At 42.9% G+C, this 25545-nt stretch overlaps 1 protein-coding gene across 1 annotated transcript in view; it reads right to left on the reverse strand.

Moving 5' to 3' along the window:
• LMBRD1 (LMBR1 domain containing 1) overlaps window positions 1–23896 on the reverse strand; it is a 120671-nt gene extending 96775 nt beyond the window's left edge. The window contains exons 1-3 of the mRNA XM_061206908.1: window positions 23770–23896; window positions 16163–16339; window positions 8418–8478 (exon numbers count right to left, since the gene is read on the reverse strand). Of these exons, the coding sequence (XP_061062891.1) occupies window positions 8418–8478; window positions 16163–16339; window positions 23770–23853 (322 nt within the window). The 5' untranslated portion in view covers window positions 23854–23896. The remainder of the gene's footprint in view (window positions 1–8417; window positions 8479–16162; window positions 16340–23769) is intronic.
• Between the last annotated feature and the right edge of the window lie 1649 nt (window positions 23897–25545).

The raw sequence follows: 25545 nt of genomic DNA on the forward strand, positions 1-25545 counted from the left end.
CTGACTTTTGAGTTGATTTTTGTACATGTCCCCCCCCCCACCCCACCCCCGCCCCCAGTAAAGCTCAGTGTTGCTGCTGTTATTGTGGCACGTGGTTATCCAATCTACCTGACAATTATTGAAACTGAAAAGAATTAAATTGAATTGCCACAGCTGTTTAGAATCAATTGATCATGAATGTAAGGGTTTTTCTCTGGTCTCCGAATTCTATGGCTCTATGTACCTATCCCTCTTCAATATCACACTGTCTTGTTTATTGCGTTTTACGGTAAGTTTTGAAATCTAATAGTATAATTCTCTAACATTATTCTTTTTCAAAATTGTTTCTGGCTGCTCTAGATCCTTTGCATTTCCACGTAAATTTCAGGAACCATTTGTCAATTTCTAAAAAAAAAGAAAAAGAAAAAAGAAAAACACTGTCAATTTGAGGGAAAATTGCTATAACTGCCATCCTTACAATATAATGTTTTCAAATCCATTAATAACAAATGTCTATTTATTTAGATCTTTAATTTCTATCAACAATTTTTTGTAGTTTTCAGTGTGTAAGTCTTACACTTCTTTTGTTAAATGTGTTCTCAGGTTTTTTTTTCCTTCTGATGTTTTGTGAATGGAATTGTTTCCTTCATTTCATTTGAATTGTAGATTTCTAGTTTTCATATTAATCTTGCATCGTGCAGCCCTGCTAAACTTGTTTATTGGTTCTATTTGACTTTATATAATTCCTTGAGATTTTGTACCTATCGGATCTCATGTCATCTGAGAAAATAAGAGTCTTAATTCTTCTCCTCCAGTTTGGATGCCTTTATTTATCTATTTATATATGGACTTATTACACTGGCTAGAATCCCCATGAGTAGCACTGGTGAGAGCACACATTCTTGCCTTGTCCCTAATCTTAGAGGAAAAGCATTCAGTCTTTCACCTGTCAGGAGTAGGTTATCCATAGATGCCCTTTACCAGGTTGAGGAAGCTCCCTTCTGTAACCAGACAGCTGAGAGTTTCTATCAGCAATGGATACTGGATTTTGTAAAATTCATGCTTTTTTTCATATGTATTGAGATTTTGTATCTATTGTGGGTTTTGTCCTTTATTCCATTAATATGGTATGTTACATGACTTGATTTTGGGATATTAAACCAACCTTGCTTGCATTCTTGGGATGAATCCCACTTTGTCACAGTGTATAATATGTGATTTCTATTTCATTGATTTCCCTCTAACCTTTATTTTCTTTCTCGTGCTCGCTTAGAGTTCAGTTGGCTTTTCTTTCTCTAGTTCATAAGGCAGCAGTTTAGGCAACTGAGATGACTTTTTTTAGTTGCTTTTTATTTGGCTGCACCAGGTCTTAGCTGCGGCAGGCAGGATCCTTAGTTGCAGCATGCGAACTCTTAGCTGCTCCGCGGCATGTAGGATCTAGTTCCCTGACCAGGGATCGAACCCGGGCCCACTGCATTGGGAGCGTGAAGTCTTATCCACTGTGCCACCAGGGAAGTCCCAACTGAGACTTCTTTTCTCAAGAGAAATTTAAAGCTGCAAATCATCCCCTGAGCACTTCTTTAGCCGCACTTCATAAATTTTGATATGTTGTATTTTTATCTTCATTCAGTTCAGAACATAACCAGGCTGAAGAGGGGAGAGCTGGTTAGAGGGGAGGCAACAGACCCAGTCTAAAACATTACACACTACCACTGTCCTTACCAGTTTGCAAGTACAAAGAGTCTTGTATTTGGTTGATTTCCAAAACACTGAAGTTGTTCTTCCGTCAGTTCTGTATTGCTTTTTGGGGAGAGGCTCTGCCAACCTTCTTACTTGGCCATGTGTGAAGTCACACCCCAGATCATGCAACCTTAACAACATGGAAGTACCCATTATCCCTTCGCATCTACACAGCGTTATGGACTAACTGTGTCTCCCCAAAATTCATACACTGAAGTCTAATCTCCAATGAGCTGGGGTTTCAAGGTGGGAGGTAATTAGGTCACGAGAGTGGAGCCCTCATGAACGGGATTAGTGCTTATAAGAAGGGACACGAGAGCTTGCTCTCTCTCTCTCTCTGCCATGTCAGGACACAACAAGAAGACGGCCATCTGCAAACCAGGAAGCAGGTCCTCACCAGACACCAGATCGTCAGCAACTTGATCTTGGACTTCTCAGCCTCCAGAACTCAGAGAAATAAATGTTTGCTGCTTAAACCACCTAGTCTACGATGCTTTTGTTACAGCAGCCCCAAATGGCTGAGACAGCAGTGAGGAGTGGTCAGATTCTGGATGAATTTTGTTTTTGTTTTTGTTTCTGTTTTGCCATGCTGCATGGCTTGCAGGATCTCAGTTCCCCAACCAGAGATTGAACCTGCGGCAACAGCAGTGAAAGCCCAAAATCCTAACCACTAGGCCACCAGGGAACTCCCAGATTATGGATAAATTCTGAAAGTCAAACACAAGAGAATGTACTGCCATATGTGATACAGTGTGAAAAAACAGAGTCAAGGATGACTCCAAGGTTTCTGGCCTGAGCAACTCTATTCTTCCAGTTGCTGTTCACTGAAACCAGGAAATTTACAGAGTATAACAGATTCAGCATCAGCTGTTCTAGAAATGTTAAGTTTGAGATGCTAACTTCTTGGTAGAAATTGACAAATGGACCACTGGACACAGGGACATGAAGTTCGAGAGAGGTCTGCCCGGCAGTAACACCTACTCAGCACTAACACTTCTCACACTCCTGCTACGACGAAGAGGCACTACTCCAGTATCATCTCACAGGTGGAGAAGTCAGAGGGAAGTTAAGCTGACCTCAAGGTCCCATGGCACTCTTCACAAATTAGATACTAACTTCAAAACGACTGTACAATTTTTCAGCAATTAACCAATAGGGAGTGAGGAGAAACTTCCTAAAAACTCTCTTAGGTGCTCTAAAATGCCTGGCATAGAAAGAGGAGTTTGAAACCTTCTTGGTCCATCTTATTCTTCCTCAGTTCCATGACGTAACTCACCTAAATATGCACACACTTTGGCGAAGTCTCCTATTTTCACTATAGAATTGCTTAACAGCAAAAAGTTAACAAGGTACTAAATATCTAATTATCCGGGATTATTTGAAAAAGAGTATCCATACAATGGAAAACAATGCAGTGTACATATTATATATATATGTGTATGTGTCTATCTATATGTATACATAGACACATACACACACCACACACATATACACAAGAGCCTCACAGCAGCAGTATTTGAAATAGCCAAAAGCTGAACAACCCAACTGATCACCAATACGAGGATGGATAAACGATGGTATGCTGTTACAATGGAATATTACACAGTAATGAGAACCAACAACAACACCGATAAGTCTCAAATGTAATGCTGAGCACTAAAGAGGCCAAACAGAAAACAATACATAGTATATGACTCAATTTATATGTAGACGAAAAATGACAGCCCGAAAAATCAGCATCAACAGGAGAAAGGGTCTCTGGAAGAAAGTGACAGGACAACTACAGACAAGCCAGCACAATAGCCTTGAACAATCCCTGCTCTTGGTTTGGGCTCTCCCCATCTCTACAACCCCTGCACTCACTACAAAATCAAAACAAGGGTTAGGAAAAATGATTAAATAAAAGGAAAATTCACTTAAAAGAAATTAAAGGAAAGTAGATTGTGAAAGAATTAAAACTAAAAATTTCAAGAATAGTCAGAAAAAAACAGAATAAACATTTACAATAGATTACAATAAATAAAAGGCAAGAATTTAAAGATAAAAATAAATTCGAAATCAAAAATACAGAGCTCAGATAAAAGGCTAAACATATACAGAAGAGATAAAAGATTTCATAAGAGGTCCAAATATGAGATTAAAACAGAACTGAGAGCCAAAACGTCAGACAAGAGATGCTTTTTCAAAGAAAATATCAAAGAAATTTGAAGACACAGATGAAGAAATAAACAAAAACTTTCAGAACGAGAAAAAAGAACAAGTCCTTAATGTTTCCGGGGGGGCACAACATCCTCAGATGAGGAAGTCTCCTCCTGCGTGCAGGGTCCCCATGAGTACAGGGCAAAGGGGCAGAAACAAACTCTACCCTCTCAGCCTTCCATGAGCTCCAGGAAACTGTACCTTTGTAGGCAGCTTCAGTTAATGAAGACTGGTAATAACCGATCAACAGTTTGGGGTATCCAGTGGGTAGAAGCAGCAGGCCTCACTTCCACAAACTTTCCAGAAGAAACACCCAAAGTTCCATTAACGTAACAGAAGTTTCTTAAAAATGTCGTTTTGAGACATTAGCATCAGCAAGATCCTTGCAGGGTATCCGCAATGTTAAATTATTTTCATGACAATGTTACGATGCTGTTTCCCTTTCCACTAGCAGTTACTATACTCTTCACCCTCCAAGCGTGCACCAGCGGGGGGCACTTTTATTCAGCAAAGTCCCTCTAAGAAGAAATAATTCTGAGATGTCCACCCTTGAGTGCACGTCTTTTTAGTGTTCTGTGTTTGGGGAAGTACGCATACAGTGTACTTGTGAGAAGCACCTGTGCTATTTCAGTTGTGAGCTATACTAGGCACTTTTTCTCAAAGAATATCATTTTTACTTGAAAGAACAACGGACAGAAAAACTATAGCTATCCAGACTGAAGTATTAGGCAGATTCTCTCAAAAATGAATAAAGTGAGTCTGTCACTTTAAAGAAAATAAGTAACAGTATTTGTTACTAATGATAAAAATTGAGGTCTCAAGAGAAAACCAGAATTTTTGGAAAACTTGAATCCAGCACCTTGAGTCTTACATCCTTCCAATACATAAACACTTCTCTGATAAGAATAGTGGTGATATTAACTGAATGCCAAAGTAAATCAGAATCTCTGCGGATGTAATCTACATTCCATACTATTTAAAAGGTCTCCAGATGATGTCTGAAGCGGCCCCAGGGGTTCGGGGCTGGCTAAGCATTCCCAGAGGTAACAAACATTCCCAGAACAATTTATTAAAAGGCAGCTCACTTCACGGTAAGCAGCTCCAGCTTAGGAAATAATATCCACTCTGGGCTACATCACTCACTAACAAGGTGATCTTTAACATCTCTAGGTACAACAATTTCGTCACCTGTAAAATGTAGAAAATACCTCCACAAAATGACATTCATGAAGATCAAAGAAAGTGTTGAATATGAAAGCCCTGAACAGTGCCTGGGAAGGTCAGACAACGAAAATGTGTTGCTATGTTAGGAGAGACTAGATGAACTACAGAACCTCACAGAAGGGAATGGATAAAAGTCGTGCTCTGGATTCTCTGGAGTCTGCTTAGTCCTCAGCATGCAGAATCGGAGATGTAATATGTAATTAGATAATATCCAGCATTTCTGGGAAACGGCTTGCTGGGCTTGCGGACAATGACCATCTCAGAGGCTACGGTTCCTATAGCTGTAGGGCGTTATCTGAGTTAAAGCCAAAGGCCCGCCCGCCGCCGTAGCTAAAACGGATATAACTAACTTTATGACAACAACCACTAATATTATTGAATTAAATCTTCTTGCTTCAATTCCATAGTCATAAAGAAATCTTCTATTCATAATTTGGCTTCTCATGCAGATTTCTTCCCTAGATCAGTGACTCACCTATCCTATCCCAAGGCAGTTATTATTTCTCACTACAACCCAAGTTATACAGAGGATCAAACCCTAAACCCCTAAGTCATCTTGTTTACAATGATTAATTTTCTCCCATGCATTTAAAATGATACTAGAAACATACTATCCTTGGGAGGATTAAGAAAAATAATCACAGATCACTTCCTGTAGGCTTAATTCTCTCTATGAAACCAACTGGAAAGACTGCTAAATTAACATTCCAGTGTAGACGTCTCTGTAACCTTGGTTACAATGGCTCAATCCACTAGCCTCTAGGTTCACTGATAAGATACGGTTCATAAACCTGGATTGCGCTAAGATAAACGCTGGCTTATCTCGTCACATGTTCTACAGCATAAATACAATGTAGTATTACCCAGGAGACAGGCCCCATCCTACAAAACTGTTTTTGAAGAAGTGATTTATATCCTGCCAATAAGTTTGTATTCTGCTTAACATACCACCATTTCAAAAGTTTTCACTTCATAGGTCAAATCTAGATTTTACGATATATATTTAATTTATTCATTAGAAATAATAAATTCTATATTAAAATACCATAAAAATATTTCTGAAATCTATACCAAAGAAATGGAATTTCATAGGTCCTGTAGATTTTAGATCAGGAGAAGAGACAAAAGTTAGAGCCAAAGCAGCTAAGTTAAAATCCAATGAAACCCCTGAAAAACTTACCCCATCAACAGAAACTTCTATAGATTTTATTTTCAGTGTCCTACTGAAATTTTATTCAACCTCTTGATTCATTGCTGGAAAAAAAAAAAAAAAGACATCCCTTTCCTAACTCAGCACTTACACATTTTTATAAAAGCACGAGTCATATGTATTCAAAGAGACAATTTCGAATACATTTAGGTGGTTATTATAAATAGCTTCTCTAATCCAACACTAGGGAAGGAAGAGAGAGGAAAGGAGGGAAGGAGGGGCCAATCCACCACCACCCCCGGATTAATCGGTTCTGTAGAGTACAAAACACACCAATCCACCACAACCCCCAGGTTAAACTGGCTGATGCTGCAAACTCCCAGACAGTACACTCTACTAGTGCCAATACTTAGAAGAAATTTCTAGAAAACTGAGATTTTCAAAATCAAGAGTGCAAGTGGGAAAGTGGTAACAAAAGTTACCAAACAATGGTATCAGAAGAAGAGAGTGGAGATTTAAGGGAACTTGACTGAACCTCCACAAAGAAGGGCTGAAAGTGAACCTAAGTGAAACAAAGCATGTGACGGAAGTTTCAGGACGACCAGATGAGTTCTATACTACTTATTCATGGTGCTGAAACAGTCATCTCAAATGTGATATCAGAATTAAAAGGAAGCCATAAACAAGACAAAAAGACAACCCAGAATGGGAGAAAATATTTGCAAACGAAGCAACTGACAAGGGATTAATCTCCCAAATATACAAACAGCTCATGCAGCTCAATATCAAAAAAACAAACAACCCAATCCAAAAATGGGTGGAAGACCTAAACAGACACTTCTCCAACGATGACATACAAATGACCAAGAGGCACATGAAGAGATGCTCAACTTCACTAATTATTAGAGAAATGCAAATCAAAACTACAACGACATACCACTGCACACCAGTCGGAATGACCATCATCAAAAAATCTACAAACAATAAATGCTGGAGGGCTTCCCTGGTGGCGCAGTGGTTGAGAATCCGCCTGCCAATGCAGGGGACACGGGTTCGAGCCCTGGTCTGGGAAGATCCCACATGCCGCGGAGCAACTGGGCCCGTGACCCACAATTATTGAGCCTGCGCGGCTGGAGCCTGTGCTCCGCAACAAGAGAGGCCGCGATAGTGAGAGGCCCGCGCACCGCAATGAAGAGTGGCCCCCGCTCGCCACAACTAGAGAAAGCCCTCGCACAGAAACGAAGAACCAACACAGCCATAAATAAATAAATAAATAAATAAATAAAAATTAGAAACAAAAAAAAATGCTGGAGAGGGTGTGGAGAAAAGGGAACCCTCCTACACTGTGGGAACATAAACTGGTACAGCCACTATGGAGAACAGTATGGAGGTTCCTTAAAAAACTAAAAATAGAACTACATTATGACCCAGCAATCCTACTACTGGGCATATACCCTGAGAAAACCATAATTCAGAAAGACACATGCACCCCAGTGTTCACTGCAGCACTATTTACAATAGCCACGGAAGCAACCTAAACGCCCATCGACAGACGAATGGATAAAGAAGATGTGGCACATATATACAATGGAATATTACTCAGCCATAAGAAGGAACAAAATTGGGTCATTTGTAGAGACGTGGATGGACCTAGAGACTGTCATACAGAGTGAAGTAAGAAAGAGAAAAACAAATATCGTATATTAACGCATATATGTGGAATCTAGAAAAATGGTACAGATGAACCTATTTGCAAAGCAGAAATAGAGACACAGAAGTAGAGAACAAACGTATGGACTCCAAGGCAGGAAAGGGGGCTTGGGGTGAATTGGGAGATTGGGATTGACATATGCACACTACTATGTATAAAATTGATAACTAATGAGAACCTACTGTATAGCACAGGGAACTCTACTCAGTGCTCTGTGGTGACCTAAATGGGAAGGAAATCCAAAAAAGAGGGGACATATGTATACATATAGCTGATTCACTTTGCTGTACAGCAGAAACTAACACAACATTGTAAAGCAACTATACTCCAATTAAAAAAAAAAAGTCTATATGTAGCTTTATTCTACATTTTGGCGAGCGGCCCAGACAGGCAACGAAACGGAAATATACGTACTGTAGTAACCGTACAATACGGTGTCCTCGATCCGTCTGCTGACATTAGCGTTGGCCCAGTCCTAGGATCAAAAGGAAACATAAAAATATTAATGAAACAGCCATTTGCTTAACAATTATACTTCAATTTTAATATGACTGAGTATCACTTATAAATGTACCATCGACTCTGACAGGTATGGTCTGTGCCCTCAAGAAGTGACAGACCGACAAGTAAACGGGCAATCTCCACAGGTGAATGCTGAGCTGGCGTGACGACACGGTCCTGGGGAAGCACGTGAAGGGGACGCAGCTACGGGCCAGGGCCACTAAACTGGGGCCGGAACAACACAGTGGGAAGGAGGGAAGAGAATGAAGGGACATACATGGAGACTTTGAAAAACCTGCAGGAAGCAAACTATAGATTCACTAGCGCTTTTGGAAAGGGGAGAGAAAGCAGGTGGAGTGAGGGAGGGAAAGGCATTAGGTTTGAGGGACCGTGAGTCACGCTAAGTATTCTGGCCTCTGTCCTAAAGGCAACGGAAAACGGTGATGCAGCTTTGTGCGGAGCGACAGGTATGATTTGTATTTTAGAAACAAGATATTTTAAAATACCTAAAAGAACAGTCAACATAAACTTCTTTGCATTCAACCCACATTTTCTTTAAATTAGTCATTTAAATTTAGTACTTTAACTTAGAAAATTAATTCTAATCTTTTCAAATAAAAAAATCTATGCATTAACGAAATAGAACTGGGGTATAATAGCAAGTCTTTTTGACTATCCTAATTGTATGCATATGAAAAATTAAGCCTGTAGCGCCAATGTGACTGGTCATTGCGATAAAGTACCAAGGCTCAAATTAGTATCCAGGTCAATTTTGTTCTATCAATACTTTAAGAGCTCAAGTTAGTATCAACATCCCACTTACAAGGTCTCTTAACGAAGAGTAGAAACATTTAACTCTCCTAAAATAATTTAGGTTTTTCTTTTTTTTCCTTTTTCACCTACAAACACCTCTAGCAATGAATATCTATGAATTTCTAATTGACAAATGCCTAAAAGAACAAAAATGTGGAAACCCCAAATTTAGCACTACAAACGCAAACCTCGACACATGGCGCACAATAAAAATAGCATTTTTCCAATAGCAATTAAGACTATGAAAAACTTAAGAGGACTTCCCTGGTGGTGCAGTGGTTAAGAGTCCGCCTGCCAATGCAGGGGACAAGGGTTTGATCTCTGGTCCAGGAAGATCCCACATGCCACGGAGCACCAGAATTACTGAGCCTGCACTCTGGAGCCCGTGAGCCACAACTACTGAGCCCACGCGCAACAAATACTGAAGCCCACGCGCCTAGAGCCCGTGCTCCGCAACAAGAGAAGCCACCGCAATGAGAGGCCCGTGCACCACAACGAAGAGTGGCCCCCGCTCGCCACAACTAGAGAAAGCCTGCGCGCAGGAACGAAGACCCAACGCAGCCAAAAATAAATAAAAAACAAATACATTTTTTTAAAAAAGAAAAACTTAATGGCCTCAATTTTAAAATTATGTTAACTATACAGAATATAAAAAAGATCCAAATAAATGAAAAGTCACACGTTCCCACATGAAAAGACTGTAAATACCAAATCCCTCCAAATTAATCTATAAAAACTATTGCCTATCAAAATCCCAATAGTGGGTAGAGTGTTTTGCCATGCTGATTCTAAAACTCATCTGCAAAACATACAGGCGTATATGGATATCCATAAAGTACTTTTGAGTGCGGGTAAACAGAACAAGTTGCAACCAATAGTTTTAACAACATATACAATCTTTGTCTAAAAAATGTAATGAAAGAAACACTGTACATATACTACAGAAAAACGGAAAGAACGTTAAGCAGTGCTTCCCACACAGGACTGGAAAAGCACTGGGGAGAATTCTAGGCAATGACTGGAAATTTCTTCATCAACGACTCAAGTATCCAAATGAATATACACACAACCAAAGCTTCTACTCCCAAAAGCTGCGTTTCTTTAGTGATTGTTTATACATCAAAACAGACTTTTTAAAAGATTTTTCAAACTTGAAGATTTTTTGAAACAGAGGATAATTACATCTATCCTTACGCAAGCTTCCTACAAATTTCCAAGACAACCCCACGAGGTATTAATGTACCCATTGAGAATCACATAAAAGTTAAACTTCAAAATTGAAGAAGACCCCAATCTCAGAAAAAGATTAAATGTAGAAAGTCTAAAGGTAATTAAAGCCAAAGGTTCATTGAAATTTAGTATCTTTTACCCTCCAACGTTCTTTACTTTAACCAAATCTTGTGGCAGTTAGAGAGCATTACTGTTACTATTTTAAAGCAAAAATATGTGTAAAATATACAACATCACTCAAGTACTATTTGTGTATTTGGCTTTTATATACAGTCTTGCTTCCAAGGTATCTGATGTACTGTCAAAAGAGCCTAGTTTATGAAACTTCCTTCTTCTACATTTTGAGAAATGCTGTGCCCTTGATACATTTCACAAGGTACTGCCTCCCAAAGTAGAGACCAAAAGGAACTTCAGAAGACCCAAAGGAATGTGAGACAAACAAGAACTAATACTAAGTAAAGAATACGAAAGAAGAACATTTTAGAAGAAAGGAAAAGGATATAAAGTCCACAGAACAAAGAGGTAGCGGTTCGTGTATGTAAAACTCCCTCTCCCATTCTTCAAGATGACTTTCCGAAATGCTCGGTCCAACCCCAAACCACACTTGACTCTCCTTAATTTTACCAGATAATCTCACCTTAGACCAATGGTTCTCACGCAGGGGTGACTCTGTCCCCCATGGACACCTGGCAGTGTCCTGGAGACGCTGGAGGGTGGCGGCGGGCTCTGTACGCTAGCGGCATCGAGTGGCGGAGGCCAGGACCGGCTAAACACCTGCAATGCACAGGGCAGCCCTCACAAGGGTCACCCAGCACAGAAGCCAATGGTTGACAAACACTGACTTAAAGGTCTCTCAAATAACCTGAGGACAAAAAAGAGCTCCTCAATTCACTCCCAAATCTAGAACCGACCGCCATCTGTACTCGAATGCCAGCCCTTCCTTCTGCCGAGCGCCCGCGCTATTTACAGCCAACCCTTTCCCTTTGGGTCCCCACCCCTCTGCCTTCGCAAGGACACTGCACCTGCGGCGATACCCTTTCTCTCCTCCCAGACACCTCTCCCACTCTACTGAACCCTAAAGCGCACACGCTCTAGTAGTTTCCATGAAAGGACACGCCACCACCACAGATAAGCACACCCCGCCCGACCTCCTCCTCCCCTGGAGGCCAGAGCTTCCTGAAACGCGGTCGGCATCCCCTGCCCCTGCTCCCTCACCTTCCGGCGCACGCTCAGCCACTCCCACCTAGCTGCCCCGCGGCTCCACGGAAACGGCTCTTCACCAAAGCCACCGTCACTCCCCTCCCTCTCGCCCTCCATCTCTCAGCATCACGCTTCCTGAAACACATTCTTCTCCTGAGAAGCCCCCTCTGTCGTTTTCCTTCCCACCTCCCAGGCTGCAGCCCCTCCCCCTGGGCCGGCCTCCAGGTAACTAACGCAGCTCTCGAATCCATGGCCCATGCCAAGCCCTCTCTGACCACTCGGTCTCCCCAGCTGCTGGACAGTGCATAGCTCTAAATACCATGCACATGCTGATGACTTCCAGATACCCCTCTCCAACCCTAAGGTTTCCCTGGAGCTTCAACTCCCTGCTCGACGTGGCACTTGAATACGTATGATAGGCACCTTGAAGGTAACTTGTCCAAAATACAGCTCTTTTTCTACATCCCTCACTTGCCCGTGTGCACACGCAGGTCTAATTATTCCCCCAGGCTGCCCTATTTCTCTAAGGTGTACTAGGCTTCAGTGCTTCGTTAATCTCTAGTGTTCATTTTCCTTCCACCCCCATATCTAATCCATCAGCCGATCCAAGCAGTTCTAGCTCCAAAATCCATACCAGTTTTAATCACTTTTCTCCACTAGTTCCCCTCTAATCCACATCACCTTTATTTTTTACCTTCTCTAACTTCCCACTGCCCTTGGAAGAAAATCTAAACCCATTAACATGGCCTAAAAGTCACAAACAATCTGTCCCCACTTTCCTCTTCATCTCAGCTCGTACCAAAGCACGGCGCCCAGTGCCACACCTCAGCCAAACGGGCCAAAAGCACGTCTGCCTGAGGGCCCCTGTACCTGCCACTGCTTCTCCCTAGGCGGCCCTTGCTCGGTTCTCACCAGCAGGACCGCCGGCAGCCCGGTCCTCCTGCCTCAATGCCCACCACCGGGCGGACCCTCCCGTCCCTCTGTTTGGCGTCCTCACAGCAGGGAGCACTAGGAAGCTAGCCTGTTTTGCCTGCTGGCTGCTGGTCTGCTCTCACAGAACGTGAGCTCCCTGAGAGCAGCAGCCTCGTGGTTGTAATCGTTAACCTCCAGCATCCACACGTCTGCCAGGTACACATTACATACTCAGTAAATATGAAGTGCATGAATATACTTAAGGTGTAGTGAAGAGTACAGAGCTCTAAGATAAAATCACCAGCATCTGAGAGTAGGAATGAGGCAGTAGTAGAGTTCAACCCAGACATCTCATAATTATGGGCCATAGAGAGACTAATCATGGATGGAGGGAAGGAGGAGATGAACATTTTAGCTACCAAAACAAATGTTGCGATGCCATACCTTAACTACTGATTTTATTTTAATTTTACACACTGTATAAAATAAAGAATATTTGTTCACGTTAGTGGCCATTTCTGATGTCTTTGATTGGTATACTTTGTGTATATCACTAGCTAAAGTTATTGGTCAACTAGACACTATAATAGAACGCTTCTGGCTATACTTTAGGGTTTTTTTTTTCTTTAATCTATAAAGTTAATTATTTCACAAAAACTAGAAACAAAGAAATTATCTGGCTGAAATTATTCATAGTGCCATGTGTTTAAAAAAAGGTGAATGGAAACAGTTCAGACATTATTACAATATACCCTTGGCCAAAAGAAGGCAGAAACAGCTAGGAAGGCAAATAAGACAAAACAGAGAAAGTATGTTGACTGCCTGTCAGGCACCCTCAGTTCCTAAGCCAAATGTTAGCAGTCCTTGACATCTCGAGTTTCCAAACAATTATACCTTATAAGCAGGTCCCTAATCGGTTTAGAGACTTCAATATTTGAGGTGGAAATGGAGAAAGTTAGACGATACTTATATTCATTTAGGAATAAGAAATGCACATTGTAAAACTTAGGATACAACATAATTCATCATGGAAAACAACGTCAACTTGCACATTCATCCTGACTAATATGGACGGAAGAGATTAAAGACACTGGACACTTCTACCCGAAGACAGCTAAACTTACAGCTGCGGCATGAAGTCTGAAAACTAATTCTTAAATACTTACTCTTGTCTTTCACTAAGCACCTCAAGAGAATTCATTAATAACATTTTGGAGAAAATACTCTCTACGGTTTACTGGGAAAGTGTCCTTTGAAAGTCTTTTCAGTTCTCCTTTGAGTGTTAGCACATGCCAGCTTCAAATGACAACTCTTATGAATTTCGCTAGTCCCCCATCCAGCCCTCCCAGAAAAAGGCAGAAAGGGAAACAAAGAATGTTTAAAATACCAAGAAAGGCATCAAAGTATTGGGGAAAAAACCTGGTACATTAAGCTGAGTTAGCTAAAAACAAACAGAACTAAACAGAGACAACTAAGTAAATGAACAGTAGAAAAAAAAAAAAAGAACATACAATTGCTGAATAAATAATCCCTCAATAATGAAAGAAAACATTTTTTTTTTAATTGGGGAAAAAAAACACTAACATGGAATTTTTCCCTTCTAATTATTGGTGCACATTCAGATTTAACAACCATAAAATAAGCACGTTAACTACAGTTATATATTTTCTTCTCTTTTGGGGCATATTATCAATAAAATAAATGCCCTAAGTTTTTATGGGTAATACTTTTGCTTCTTTAGGTGGGTGAGTTCCTGAAGTCTTGCTTAAACAAGTATAAATGCAATCTCACGGATTAAAAAAAACAAAAGTAAAACAAAAAATTACTACCCAGAAAGTGACTACTAAATTAAGCATGGTGCCAGAACAACTACATAATCTAAGGGGAAGTTCATAATTTCATGAAAATACTTACTTTAGAAATTCCAAGATGAAAACATAACCCCACAAAATCTAAACAAATCAAATATTCTAAATTTAAAACTTAAAAAAATCTCCTACTCAAACAACAGTTATACAAGGGATAACACTACTTCCACTGTATCAGATGGATAGATATAGATAGAGGTACAGATCCAGATCCCAGCAAGCAGATAGCCTTGGAGCCAGACTGCAGAGCTTCAAATCCCAGCAACAGCACTTACAAACCCTAAGACCTGAGATGGGTCACGTCACCTCTCTGAACCCTGGCTTCCTGCCCATAAAAACATGGATGACACCATCTACCTCATAGGGCTGTTGGGACATTAATGGCGTGAAGACATGTAAACCATTTAGGAAAGGGTCTGACACATAGTAAATACTCAACAAACGTTAGTTACTATCTCTGTACAGTGTTCGGCACATACTAAGTGGTCAATTGATACTCGCTAAATGAATGACTGACCTTCAGAAAATAACTGTAGTTTTCACAGCAATCAGAATCTAAACAAACCTAACTACAAAAAATCATCGGGCTTCCCTGGTGGTGCAGTGGTTGGGAGTCTGCCTGCCGATGCAGGGGACGTGGGTTCGAGCCCTGGTCTGGGAGGATCCCACATGCCGCGGAGCGGCTGGGCCCGTGAGCCACAATTGCTGAGCCTGCGTGTCTGGAGCTTGTGCTCCGCAACAAGAGAGGCCGCGATAATGAGAGGCCCGCGCACCGCGATGAAGAGTGGCCCCCGCTTGCCGCAACTAGAGAAAGCCCTCGCACAGAAACAAAGACCCAACACAGCCAAAAATAAATAAATAAATTAATTAATTAAAAAAAAAAAATCATCAAATTATTTCAGCCCAGTTGGCCCAATTCAGGAACTTATTTTGGAACCATGCATTATTGAGATAACTGAAATAATATTTCATTCAAATATTTAAGTACCTACTGCTTGTCAGCCACTGGGCATACAGAAACAAACAAGACACAGTTCCTGCCTCATAGAAGGTTACACTAATAAGAAATGTAAAAGTAACTTGCATAATTGAAAAGGAACTCAGAAATTTTCCAGTCCAACACCATGCATTTTAAAAATGAGGAACGTGAAGTCCAGAAAAGTTCAGTTTGGCCAAAGACACAAGTTAGAAAGTGAGAATCAAGATTAGAACTCTGGTCTGATAATCTGCAGCCTTCATCACGGTGACTCAGAGTACTCAGTATGACATAGAGATGAAGACCCTAATCTGCCACTAACAAAATCCCTTCTAAATTATCTGTGTACTGCATTGATGCAGATCAAGTCAAACAGACTTCAAGGGAGCTGCAAGAGGCACAAAAATAACCCTATTATGATTACTTGGCACATTTTCCAATTAACAAAAGGCATTCTTCACACTTGGATGGTTGTAAGTCCGCGAACAGTCTGTTCCATGTAGTTGTCACATACTCGGCCTCTATGTGCATTTCCATTCTCGCTTATTCCCAGAGACGACAATAAAACACAACATACACTGCACTGCTAAACATTTCAGTAAATACTTAATTGCCAAGAATATGAAAGGAAAAAATTCCCATACTATGATGATAATTACCTTAAATGTACCATTTTGGTTTTTCATGTAGGACACCAAAAATATATCCACTGGTAGAAGTGCTGATGTGATGAGAGCAATCGCCAGAGAAAAGATCGCTGTTATGGTGGAGACAACTTCACTTTCCCGCTGACTTTGATATTTACGAACATATACCCAGCAGAATGCCAAAATAGCCTGAAATAGAACAGAAAGAAATGTTTTGTTACTGCCCTATGTATTCTCTAAAACTGATTTTAGTCTGTGTTTGGAAGTTCCCAATGGGAAACATTATGTCAAGTAGTGATTCTTCCGGATGTGCAAGCAACATCCACTACCCCTTATAAACTTATTCAAGATTTATAACTTTCAAAGCCTAGTTCATGAAAGCAGTACAACTTCACTTGGGTGCCAAGACACCAAAAAAAACAAGCAAAAGTTATCAATAACAGTGCTCAGTTACATATTTCCTCACCGAACACAGTATAACCATTCACGGTTTCACACAACATCACAGTTCTAACTAGCTCTGAATACTTTTCCCTATAGATCTCCCCAACCTAAAGAAGACATAACCAGAAGTTGTTCTATCCTATTCTTACTGCTGAAGCATCACAGAATACCACTTGAATTGAAATTAACTTCTGTCCCATTATGACAGTTCAAGAGTACCATTCAACTAAAGATTAACTGCCAATAACCACCATGCAATTGACACATTATACTATAATTCACATTTCAAAGGGCATTAAACGAAGAAAAGTGAACACTGAAAATGGATGCACGTGCATTGCAAGGAACTTTTCAGGGAAAAAGTACACTCAGAGGTACTGAGGTTGACATCTCCACCAGGTACTCTTAATAGTCATCAACATCTTCCTAGAAACTAACAGAGGGTATAGAACTTTACTCTCGCAATCCTCTAACTTCAGATTCCAGCATCAGAATCCCCTGGAGGGCTGCTAAAGCACAGAGTTTCAGATCCAACGGGTCTGGAGAAGGTCCAGAAAACCTGCGTTTGTCACAAGTTCCCAGGTGAGGCTGATGCTGGTCCAAGGACTACACTTCGAGAACCTCCGCCCTAATCCTAGGGGAAGCAGACAGATCCTGAATCAGGGATTCTCAACCTTGGCTGTGTTAGAATCCCCTGGGTAAAAACTTAAATACCTGTACACCCACCCCGCAAACCACTTCAATCAGTGAGGCTCCTCCAGGCATCAGCACTTCCAATGCCTGAGGATTCCAATCTGAGGCGAACCTGAAAACCAGGGTTTTAACTAAGCTCTATCAAAGCCCTGGGACACAAGCTTAGTTTTGGCATTTCATGCTTTTCAACAGATTTAACTTTCACTGTAAGCAGATAGGGCAGGGATTCCCTAGAGAAAGAGAACCCGGCGTGGCCTTCCCGACATAAGAGAAGCCACTCTTGGCCCAAGCCATTTAGTGATCTAAGCCTGGCCAGTGCGCACATCCTTGAATGGGTCTCAGTAATTAAAGACCTTAAAGGAACAAAAGACTCATCAGGCGAGAGAAGTACCAACAGTAAAGATAATAAATCAGCTGTAAACTCCCAATTCTGTCTCAATGGTGGTAAAGATTAGCCTGAAGCGCTTTCTTGAGCTGTTCTGCAGACTTGAACCCGCCTTGGGCGCTCCACCGCTAGATCAACTGGAACCTAAGGGGTGATGATGTTGGCCTTTTTGACCGCAGTGACCTCAATCAATTAAAGCTTGGACTCTGTGGACCTGTGCCCCGATTCTATTCCTCCGCTCAAGCCCCTTCAGGAATATGCATACCCCCTTAGCTTAAAGCTTCCCCAGTCTTGCTGCTGAGGAGACACTGCTTTGGGAAGGATCCCCGGTGTTCTCCCTACTCCTGCTCTGTGGCCTGGTTGTGTCTTTTGGTTCAACACCCATCAACAGGCGAACCCAGTTTTTCACGTAACGTTACTTCCCTTCTAGTTCAGGAGCCAGAACTGAACTAAGCACCACCTAACTAACCTAAGCACCACCTAACTAGTTTCAGTTTCCAAATTCTCCAACCACAGTCAAGATCTAAGAACAGTTCCATCACCGCAGAAACATCCCCTATGCCCCTCCAGAGTTAACCCGTCTCTCTACTCCCCAGCCCTCGACAACCACTATCTGTTATCTGTCCCCATACCTTCTGCTTTTTCTAGAATGTCATCATGTCCTTATATAGTATGTCTTTTGAGTCTGGCTTCTTTCACTTAGCATAATGAATCTGAAATCCATCCAAGTTGTTGCATGTAATTCCTTTACATTATTAACATTTCAGCTGGTATCAGAATAGCAGGAAAAAATAAGGTGGAAAGGAAGTGTGCTCCTGGGAACCTGGTTGTTGGAGAGAAAGAAACAAAGGAGGGAGGGAAGGAAGGAAGGGAGGGAGGGAGGGAGGAAGGAAGGAAGGGAGAGAAAGAGAGAAAGACAGAGAGGGAGGGAGGGAGGGGGAGAGAAAGAAAGAAAGCTTCGAAAGGAGAAAGAAAGAAAGAAAGGAGAGAGAGGGAGGGAGGGAGGAAGGAAGGGGGGGAGAGAGAGAGAGAAAGAAAAAGAAAGGAAGGAAGGGAGGAAGGGAGGAAGGGAGGGAGGGAGGGGGAGAGAGAAGAGAAAGAGAGAGAGAGAGAGAAAGAAAGAGAGAGAGAGAGAGAGAAAGAAAGAAAGAAAGGGAGAGAGAAAGAAGACCCATTCAAATTCCGGCTTAACAACTTACTAATTTCTTTTTGTTCTGGAAAATATTCTTTCATAAAATGTTACTTATATTAATATTTAATGGGTTTGTTTCTAAATTAATTGACAGATATTTAAAACATTCCCCAATTATTTTGGAAGTCACTGGAAGATGAGCCTTTTCTTTCTATCCTTAGCAGTACCTGACACAAAGTGCTCAATAAATTTTTTGTTGGACTTCAAGGAGATCTGCACTTTTACAAAGTTCAGCGTGACAGGTATTACTGCAAAGGAAGGAGTTTGCCAATAACAGGCAGGGAAAGGGCAACGCAGGCAAAGTAGTTAATCCAGAGGTTCCCAAACTTTTTGGTCTCAAGATCCCTTTACAGTTTTAAAACAGAACCCCAAACAGTCGTTTACAGGTTAAATCTGTAACAGGGAAGAGCTGAATTGGACTCCAAGTTGGATCTGTTTCTTTGACTTTAACCTTTGCTTTTCGTTGCTTTTGTTATTATAACCATACCTAATGGCCTGCCTCAGGGAACCTGCCCACCTGTGAATGGCTGCAAGAAAGAAGAAACTAACACATCCCCTCTCCGAGGCTGGTCATTCCAGGAAGTGTTTTGCAAGACTGATGGCCCTTTTACTTTACTTCCTCAAGGCCTCTCCCTCTCTGATTCTGCAAGAGAAACTGGCATCCAGACCCCGATAAGATGGTTTTTCAGAGACACTAGTCTGCCACCTTCTCGGTCTGCCAGCTTTCCGAGTCAAGTCGTATTCCTTGCCCTCGTCTCGGGTTCATTGGCCTGTCACGCGGCGAGCAGAGCAAGCTTGGACTCGGTAACAAATCTATCAATAGTTACTACATTATAAAATAAACATTATAAATAAATGTCCTCAACTGTAAGATAGAAATAAGAATACTTCTTTCATAGCAGGTTATAAAAATTGAATGAAGAGTTTAGCACAGTGCCACAAACAGCAGCAATTATTATTAAATGTCATATGAAATAACATCTCAGAGGATTTCATAAAAGAAACCAATACATAATTTTGCTAACAATTATAAGGAAAGGTTTAGAGCAGTCCCCAACCCCTCCCAAGAGATTGTGATTTAACCTGTCTGGGCATTAGGGCTTTTAATACTCCCCAGGTGGCTTTAATGAGCAGTCAAGGTGGAGAAGCACCTGGGCAGAGGCAGGCATGAGAAGAGATAAACGTTTGTTAAATGAACGCACACACATACTGCCTGGGATCTTGTCGAACTGCAGATTCTGATTCGGTGGGGCTGGGGTCTTACATTTTGTATTTCTAACAAGTTCCCAGATGATCCCCTCACTTTGACTAACAAGAGTAAACTTGCTTTACAGAAACAGAGACTCAATCTCGTACAGTAACGGGAACTGCAACTTGAGAGATGGTGTAAACCAAATTACTGAGCATCCTGCAGGGGGAGGAGTTAGGTAGAGATTCAGATTCATACAGTAAACGTAGACTCAGATTCATACAGTAGACTCAGATTCATACAGTAAACGTAGACAGATTATAGGCTTCGGAGGAGCCAAGTCTCACCTTTCCTTATGTGGCAGAAGAAAATGAAGTCCATCCTGTTTGCCCAAGGTTACAAAAGTAGTCAATCTCAGTGTTCTGACTCTTTAGAAGATGACTGGCAGCAGTTCTCAACGTGTTAAGTCCCCAGACCCCTGGCAGTCCCACAACCCTTTCTGGGGATTTGCAAATTGAAACTAACCCCATAATAATACTACGACGTCATCCGCCTTTGTCACTATGTTGATATATGCACTGATGGTGCAAAAGCCTTGGTGGGGAAAACTGCTGGTGATTTAAGCATGAATCAAGACAATAGCACCAAACGTGCCAGTAGTAATCTTATTCTTTACCACCACACCACACTCACAGAAGGGGGAAAAAAAATTTTTTTAAAGGACTATTTAACTTAAAACTATAATTGACAAAGCAGTAAATGTTAACTTTATTCAACTTCAACACTTGACTCTTTTAATACTCCTTAGGGAAATGCATACTGGAAGCATGTACTCAACCTGCGATGGCTGGCTGTCCCCAGGAAAAGCACCTCAGTATTTAAGAGTCAAAAGCCAAACTAGGCACTATTTCCAAGAAACATCATTTTCACTTGAAAGCACAAGTGACTAACTATGGTTATTCAGACTTGGATATTTGGCAGATTTTGTCTAAATGAACAAAGGAAGCCGATCAGTTCAAGAAAAACAACTGACAGTATTTGTTACCAGTGATAAAATTCAAGCTTTCAAATGAAAACCAGAATTTTGGAAAACCTGTATCCACGACTGTGAGCTTGACAATTCTCAATACTTATTTCTGAGACATTTCTTCTGACAAGATCGGTAGTGATACTGATGAATGTGATATTTTGATTTATATAATGAAAGGTATCCATATTTGGAAGATCTGCATAACTCAGTGAACCAGTATTTTCTAAATGATCAAATGCATCACATTATAAAACCACGCATGGGGAAAGATCCATTCAAAGTACAACGTGGACTTTAATACAACTGAACAAAAGTTCATTGATAGGGTTTCGGAATCCATATTTCATATTAAGAAGCTTCTACTTACTGAGTTTGGGTGTAGTATTACAGAACAAGGTCCACAATGACCTAAAAGATACTCTGCTTCCAACTACATATCACTAAAACTTCATATACTTCAACCAAAATAATCTCTGAAAAGGCTGAATGCAGAAGCAGACATGAGAATTCAGCTCTCTTCTAATAATCCAGGAACTAAAGAGACTTGCACAAAATTAAACAATGGCTCTCATTACTAATTCTTTCTATTCCAACATCTAATTTCAGACCTTTAATTCCCTTCTCATTTTATCTTGTTCCCACTGTAATATCACCAACTTAAATGCCTTCCTTTCATTATCTATCTAAAGTTTGCCTCAATTCCACTTTCTCCCAATATTGTTCTCTATTCTCTTAAGTCCTATTTAATTCATAAAACCATACTTTGGTTTTCAGTACTTAAAATAACCTGTTACAAGAATTTTTGTTTTCCCACCTATCTTCAGGCCCTCCTAAAGGCCACATTATGTTTTGTTTGCATCCTCCTACAATTTACAGCACAACTGCTGTACCTTACGTGTTTTTCACTGATAACTGCCAAGAAATTCCCCCCTGGACTTTGATACAGGTTACATGCTCCTTTGTTTTCCTCTAACTGTCAGGGAGGAAGAAATGTACCTTTCGTTCTTCAGTTCTTCTGACTGGTCTAACAATTAAACTGACATGAGATAGAGCAACAGGAGAAAATCAAACAAACGCTTGAGAACATGTATACAGGGGAGATACCCAAGAAAACTCGCCAAAATGGCCAAAGCCCTCACCTTAAATACCACTTTCAGCTATAGACAGAGGATCCTGGCCGGGGGTGGTTTGGGACTTCAACAGGGAGGAAGGCAATTCACATGCAGACAGAAAGGAAAAGGTTGGCAAATACACTTTTGCTGGGCCAGGCAGAGACAAAAGGACAGAGGGACTCGGATCTCTAGGCCCAGCGGAGTACCACCACCACCATCACGCCTAGCCCACATCCTCTGCAGACATCTCAGGTGATGACTCTATTTGGGGAACAAGCCCCTTACCTAAATTCTCCCAGCAGCTAAGACAGAGGTAAAAAAAGAAAGATTTCCCGAGTCTTCTGTTTCTTACATATAATCAGCCTGAACTAACCATCAAGCCAGAGAGCCATTTTGGGGCGCCAAATTTTGCTCCCCTACAAAGTCAAGTGAATACGAGGGTATGGAAAAGCCAGTGAACTCTCCAAGTACAGGCTTTGGAAACCACAGCCAACCTTCACGGTTTCCACTTTTCTCCAAGCAGAATAAAGTGTGTTCCAGGGTAAAGGCATTATTACTTTACGGGCGAGGACTAAAGGCAACGAGAAGCCTTTTCAAGTTTTCGCACTTTGGAGGGGAGGGTAGTTTCCGCTGCAACACCTACTGGAAAAACATACTATAACACAGAGGTTGCAGACACGGTAGTGGAATCAAGAAAGTGAAGTAAAATGAGACGAGTCTTGATTTCAACAAGTAAACAGCTTTTTGGTTTGATTTTGTTGTTTTCCTAATGCAAAGTGGCAAAATACTTCGGGGCGGATAGTTGTCCTGTTGAAGCAACAACAGGATGGGCTGGAGACCACGAGGGAAGAGTGAGACTGGGGAAGGGTACGAAGAGAAATAAACTGAATTCCCAAAACAAAGCGTTTTAATATGGGTTAGGGAAGTACAACCTAGGCCATTTGGCCCATTAAGGCCCACGTTCTGCTCACTGGAAAAGCAGGAACCAGGAGGCTGGGAAGGAGGCACCTGAAGTCAGACAGGTGGGTACACAGACCCTGACACTGGCAGTGACCGGGGCCCCAGCTCCGCCCTGCACAGGTCTTCGCCCATCAGAGACCAGGAAGGAACGCGAAACCCGGCGTCAGAACGAACACCGCACCTCACCAAGGCAGGGTCGCACAATGGCGAGAGAAGGCTGCACACCCCCCCATCCTAAGGGAAGGGGCAAGGTGGACCACTCAGAGGGGCAGAGACCCCCCCCCCCCCGGGGCGACGACGTGGCGCCCACGCGACTCGCGCAGGCGGGCGCTCCCGGCTCCCAGGGCCCCTCCTCTCCCCGGACCCCATACCCAGGTGCGCCCGCGCGGAGTCCGGGTCAGGACGCAGCCAGCAGCCGGGGGGACCACCCCGCGCGGGCAACGAGGGGCCGGCGCGCCCCTCCCCGCGGCCCCGCCCCCGCCCCCGCCCAAGTCCCCCGCAACCCCCGCAGGAGCAGGCGGGGCGGGGCGAGGAGGGTCCCGACCCCGGAGGCCAACGGCGGGGCTGCCCCCTCCCCCGTCCAGGCCCTGGGGAACTGCAAGCGTCTCCCCTACCAGGAGCAGGAGGCCGAATATGCACCAGCCGATCACCAGCTCGGCTGACGCCGCGCCCGCCGCCGCCGCCGCCGCCGCCGCCATCTTCGCTTCCGGCCGGGACAGCCCCGGCGAAGGCGGGAAGAAGGCGGGAAGGGGAGGGGAGAAGGGAGCGAGCGCAGGACGCGGCCCCGCGCACCCTAAAGGTTAAAGGGGCGGAGGGGCGGAGCGCCTGGTTGCCTAGGAGACCGGGCCCGCGAGCGGCCCCTGGCGACGAGCGGCCGGGGGCGGGGCGCGTCCGGGACGCCGTGACGTCACGCGCTGCCGGCGGGGCGGGGCTCTGAAGGGGCGTGGTCTCCCGGCCACGTCACCTCTGTGGAATACTTAATTAGGTCCTGGCTGCTGAACCGGAAAAGTTAGGAGCCCACGCGCGCCGCAGCCGTTGTTTGTGCAGAGCCGGGCCGCCTTGGGGGCTTCCACTGCCGCTGTAAAGGAAGAGGCTCCCTAGTGTCCAAGGCAGAAGTCCTCCCCAGGTTGCAGGCATGGCGGACTATGAAGGCAACGTTTCCCAGCTGCCCGAATGACCTTCTGATTTGCTGGCACCGGGGCCCAGCCTGAGTAGCTGCTGGGCTGGACGCTGCCTTATCATGTGATGTTATGGCCTTTATATTTAGATCTCTACATGCCTGTAAATTTCCATGACGACTTTATACCCTAAAGGTACTTGACTTTGTGAGCATATCAGAATGAAATCTCAGCTTCTCGTGGTGTGCATAAATAAGTGAGCAAGGTACCACCATAGGCGCATAGTGAAGCCCACGGAATGGTTCCGGGATGGCTTGCCTGGGTCCATGGAGCGTGGGTACATTGTTAACCACTGAATTGAACAAACGTATTTGTAGTCACAACACAACTTTATGGGTGAATCCCACATCTCTTGACAATGCATTATGTGGTTATGTTACCCCCGACCTGTTTTGGGCTGGAATCCTGCTCAAGGGAAGGGCAAAATGAGGAGGGAAGAAGAAAATCGAGAAGAGAGTTTTACTGTGAATTGTACCATCCAAGGTGGTTTCCTGCTCTCTGAACTTGCGAGTGTTTGAATGTGACTTTTTCTCCTGTGGGCCATTCACCTCTGGGGAGGCCTCTCTCCTATAGTTTCCTCAAAGTGAATAGAGACATCTCTCCTCCAGCTAGCCACTTAGAATTCCCTCACCTGCTGCAGGGCATACTGTGGTCACTTAAACTTCTGCCTCTTCCTGCTAAGGTCTCCTAATCCTCTCCTGAAGGCCCGCTGGCTTGGAGGAGAGATTTAAGACAACGGCAGGCCAGTTTTCCCCCTTCTCCAACACCACCCAAATCCCCTGTACACCACATGATCCGTATGGCTTGCGCCAATAACCTTTGAGGGCGCAGGCCATTCCCAATGTAGCTGCCTTGTCCTAGTTCTAATATTAATGCTATCAGCCCTTCTTGGATATCCCAGAGGGAGTCAGCCGAACTCCAGAGTCGGCTGAAGTTCTCCCATGCCTGAGTTGGGTACCAGCCCTCTCTCAGATGCAAGGACCATATGTCAGATTTCCCAGGTAGCTCCCTCGAGGCCTCCCTTACTAGGCTAGGGATTAGATGGCAACATGTCACCTCAGCCTTCCACACACACATCACTTCTTGGAGTTAGAGGTGGGAATTCATAGACCAGCACCAATTCTCAGAGAAGAAATCTCTTCAATTTCTCTTCTCCCCCTCCAGTCCATTTACTACTATTTTATTTGGCTGAAGGGCCAAGAATTTAAACTC

Source organism: Eubalaena glacialis, chromosome 12 (genome assembly GCF_028564815.1).
Source record: "Eubalaena glacialis isolate mEubGla1 chromosome 12, mEubGla1.1.hap2.+ XY, whole genome shotgun sequence".
NCBI lineage: Eukaryota > Metazoa > Chordata > Mammalia > Artiodactyla > Balaenidae > Eubalaena > Eubalaena glacialis.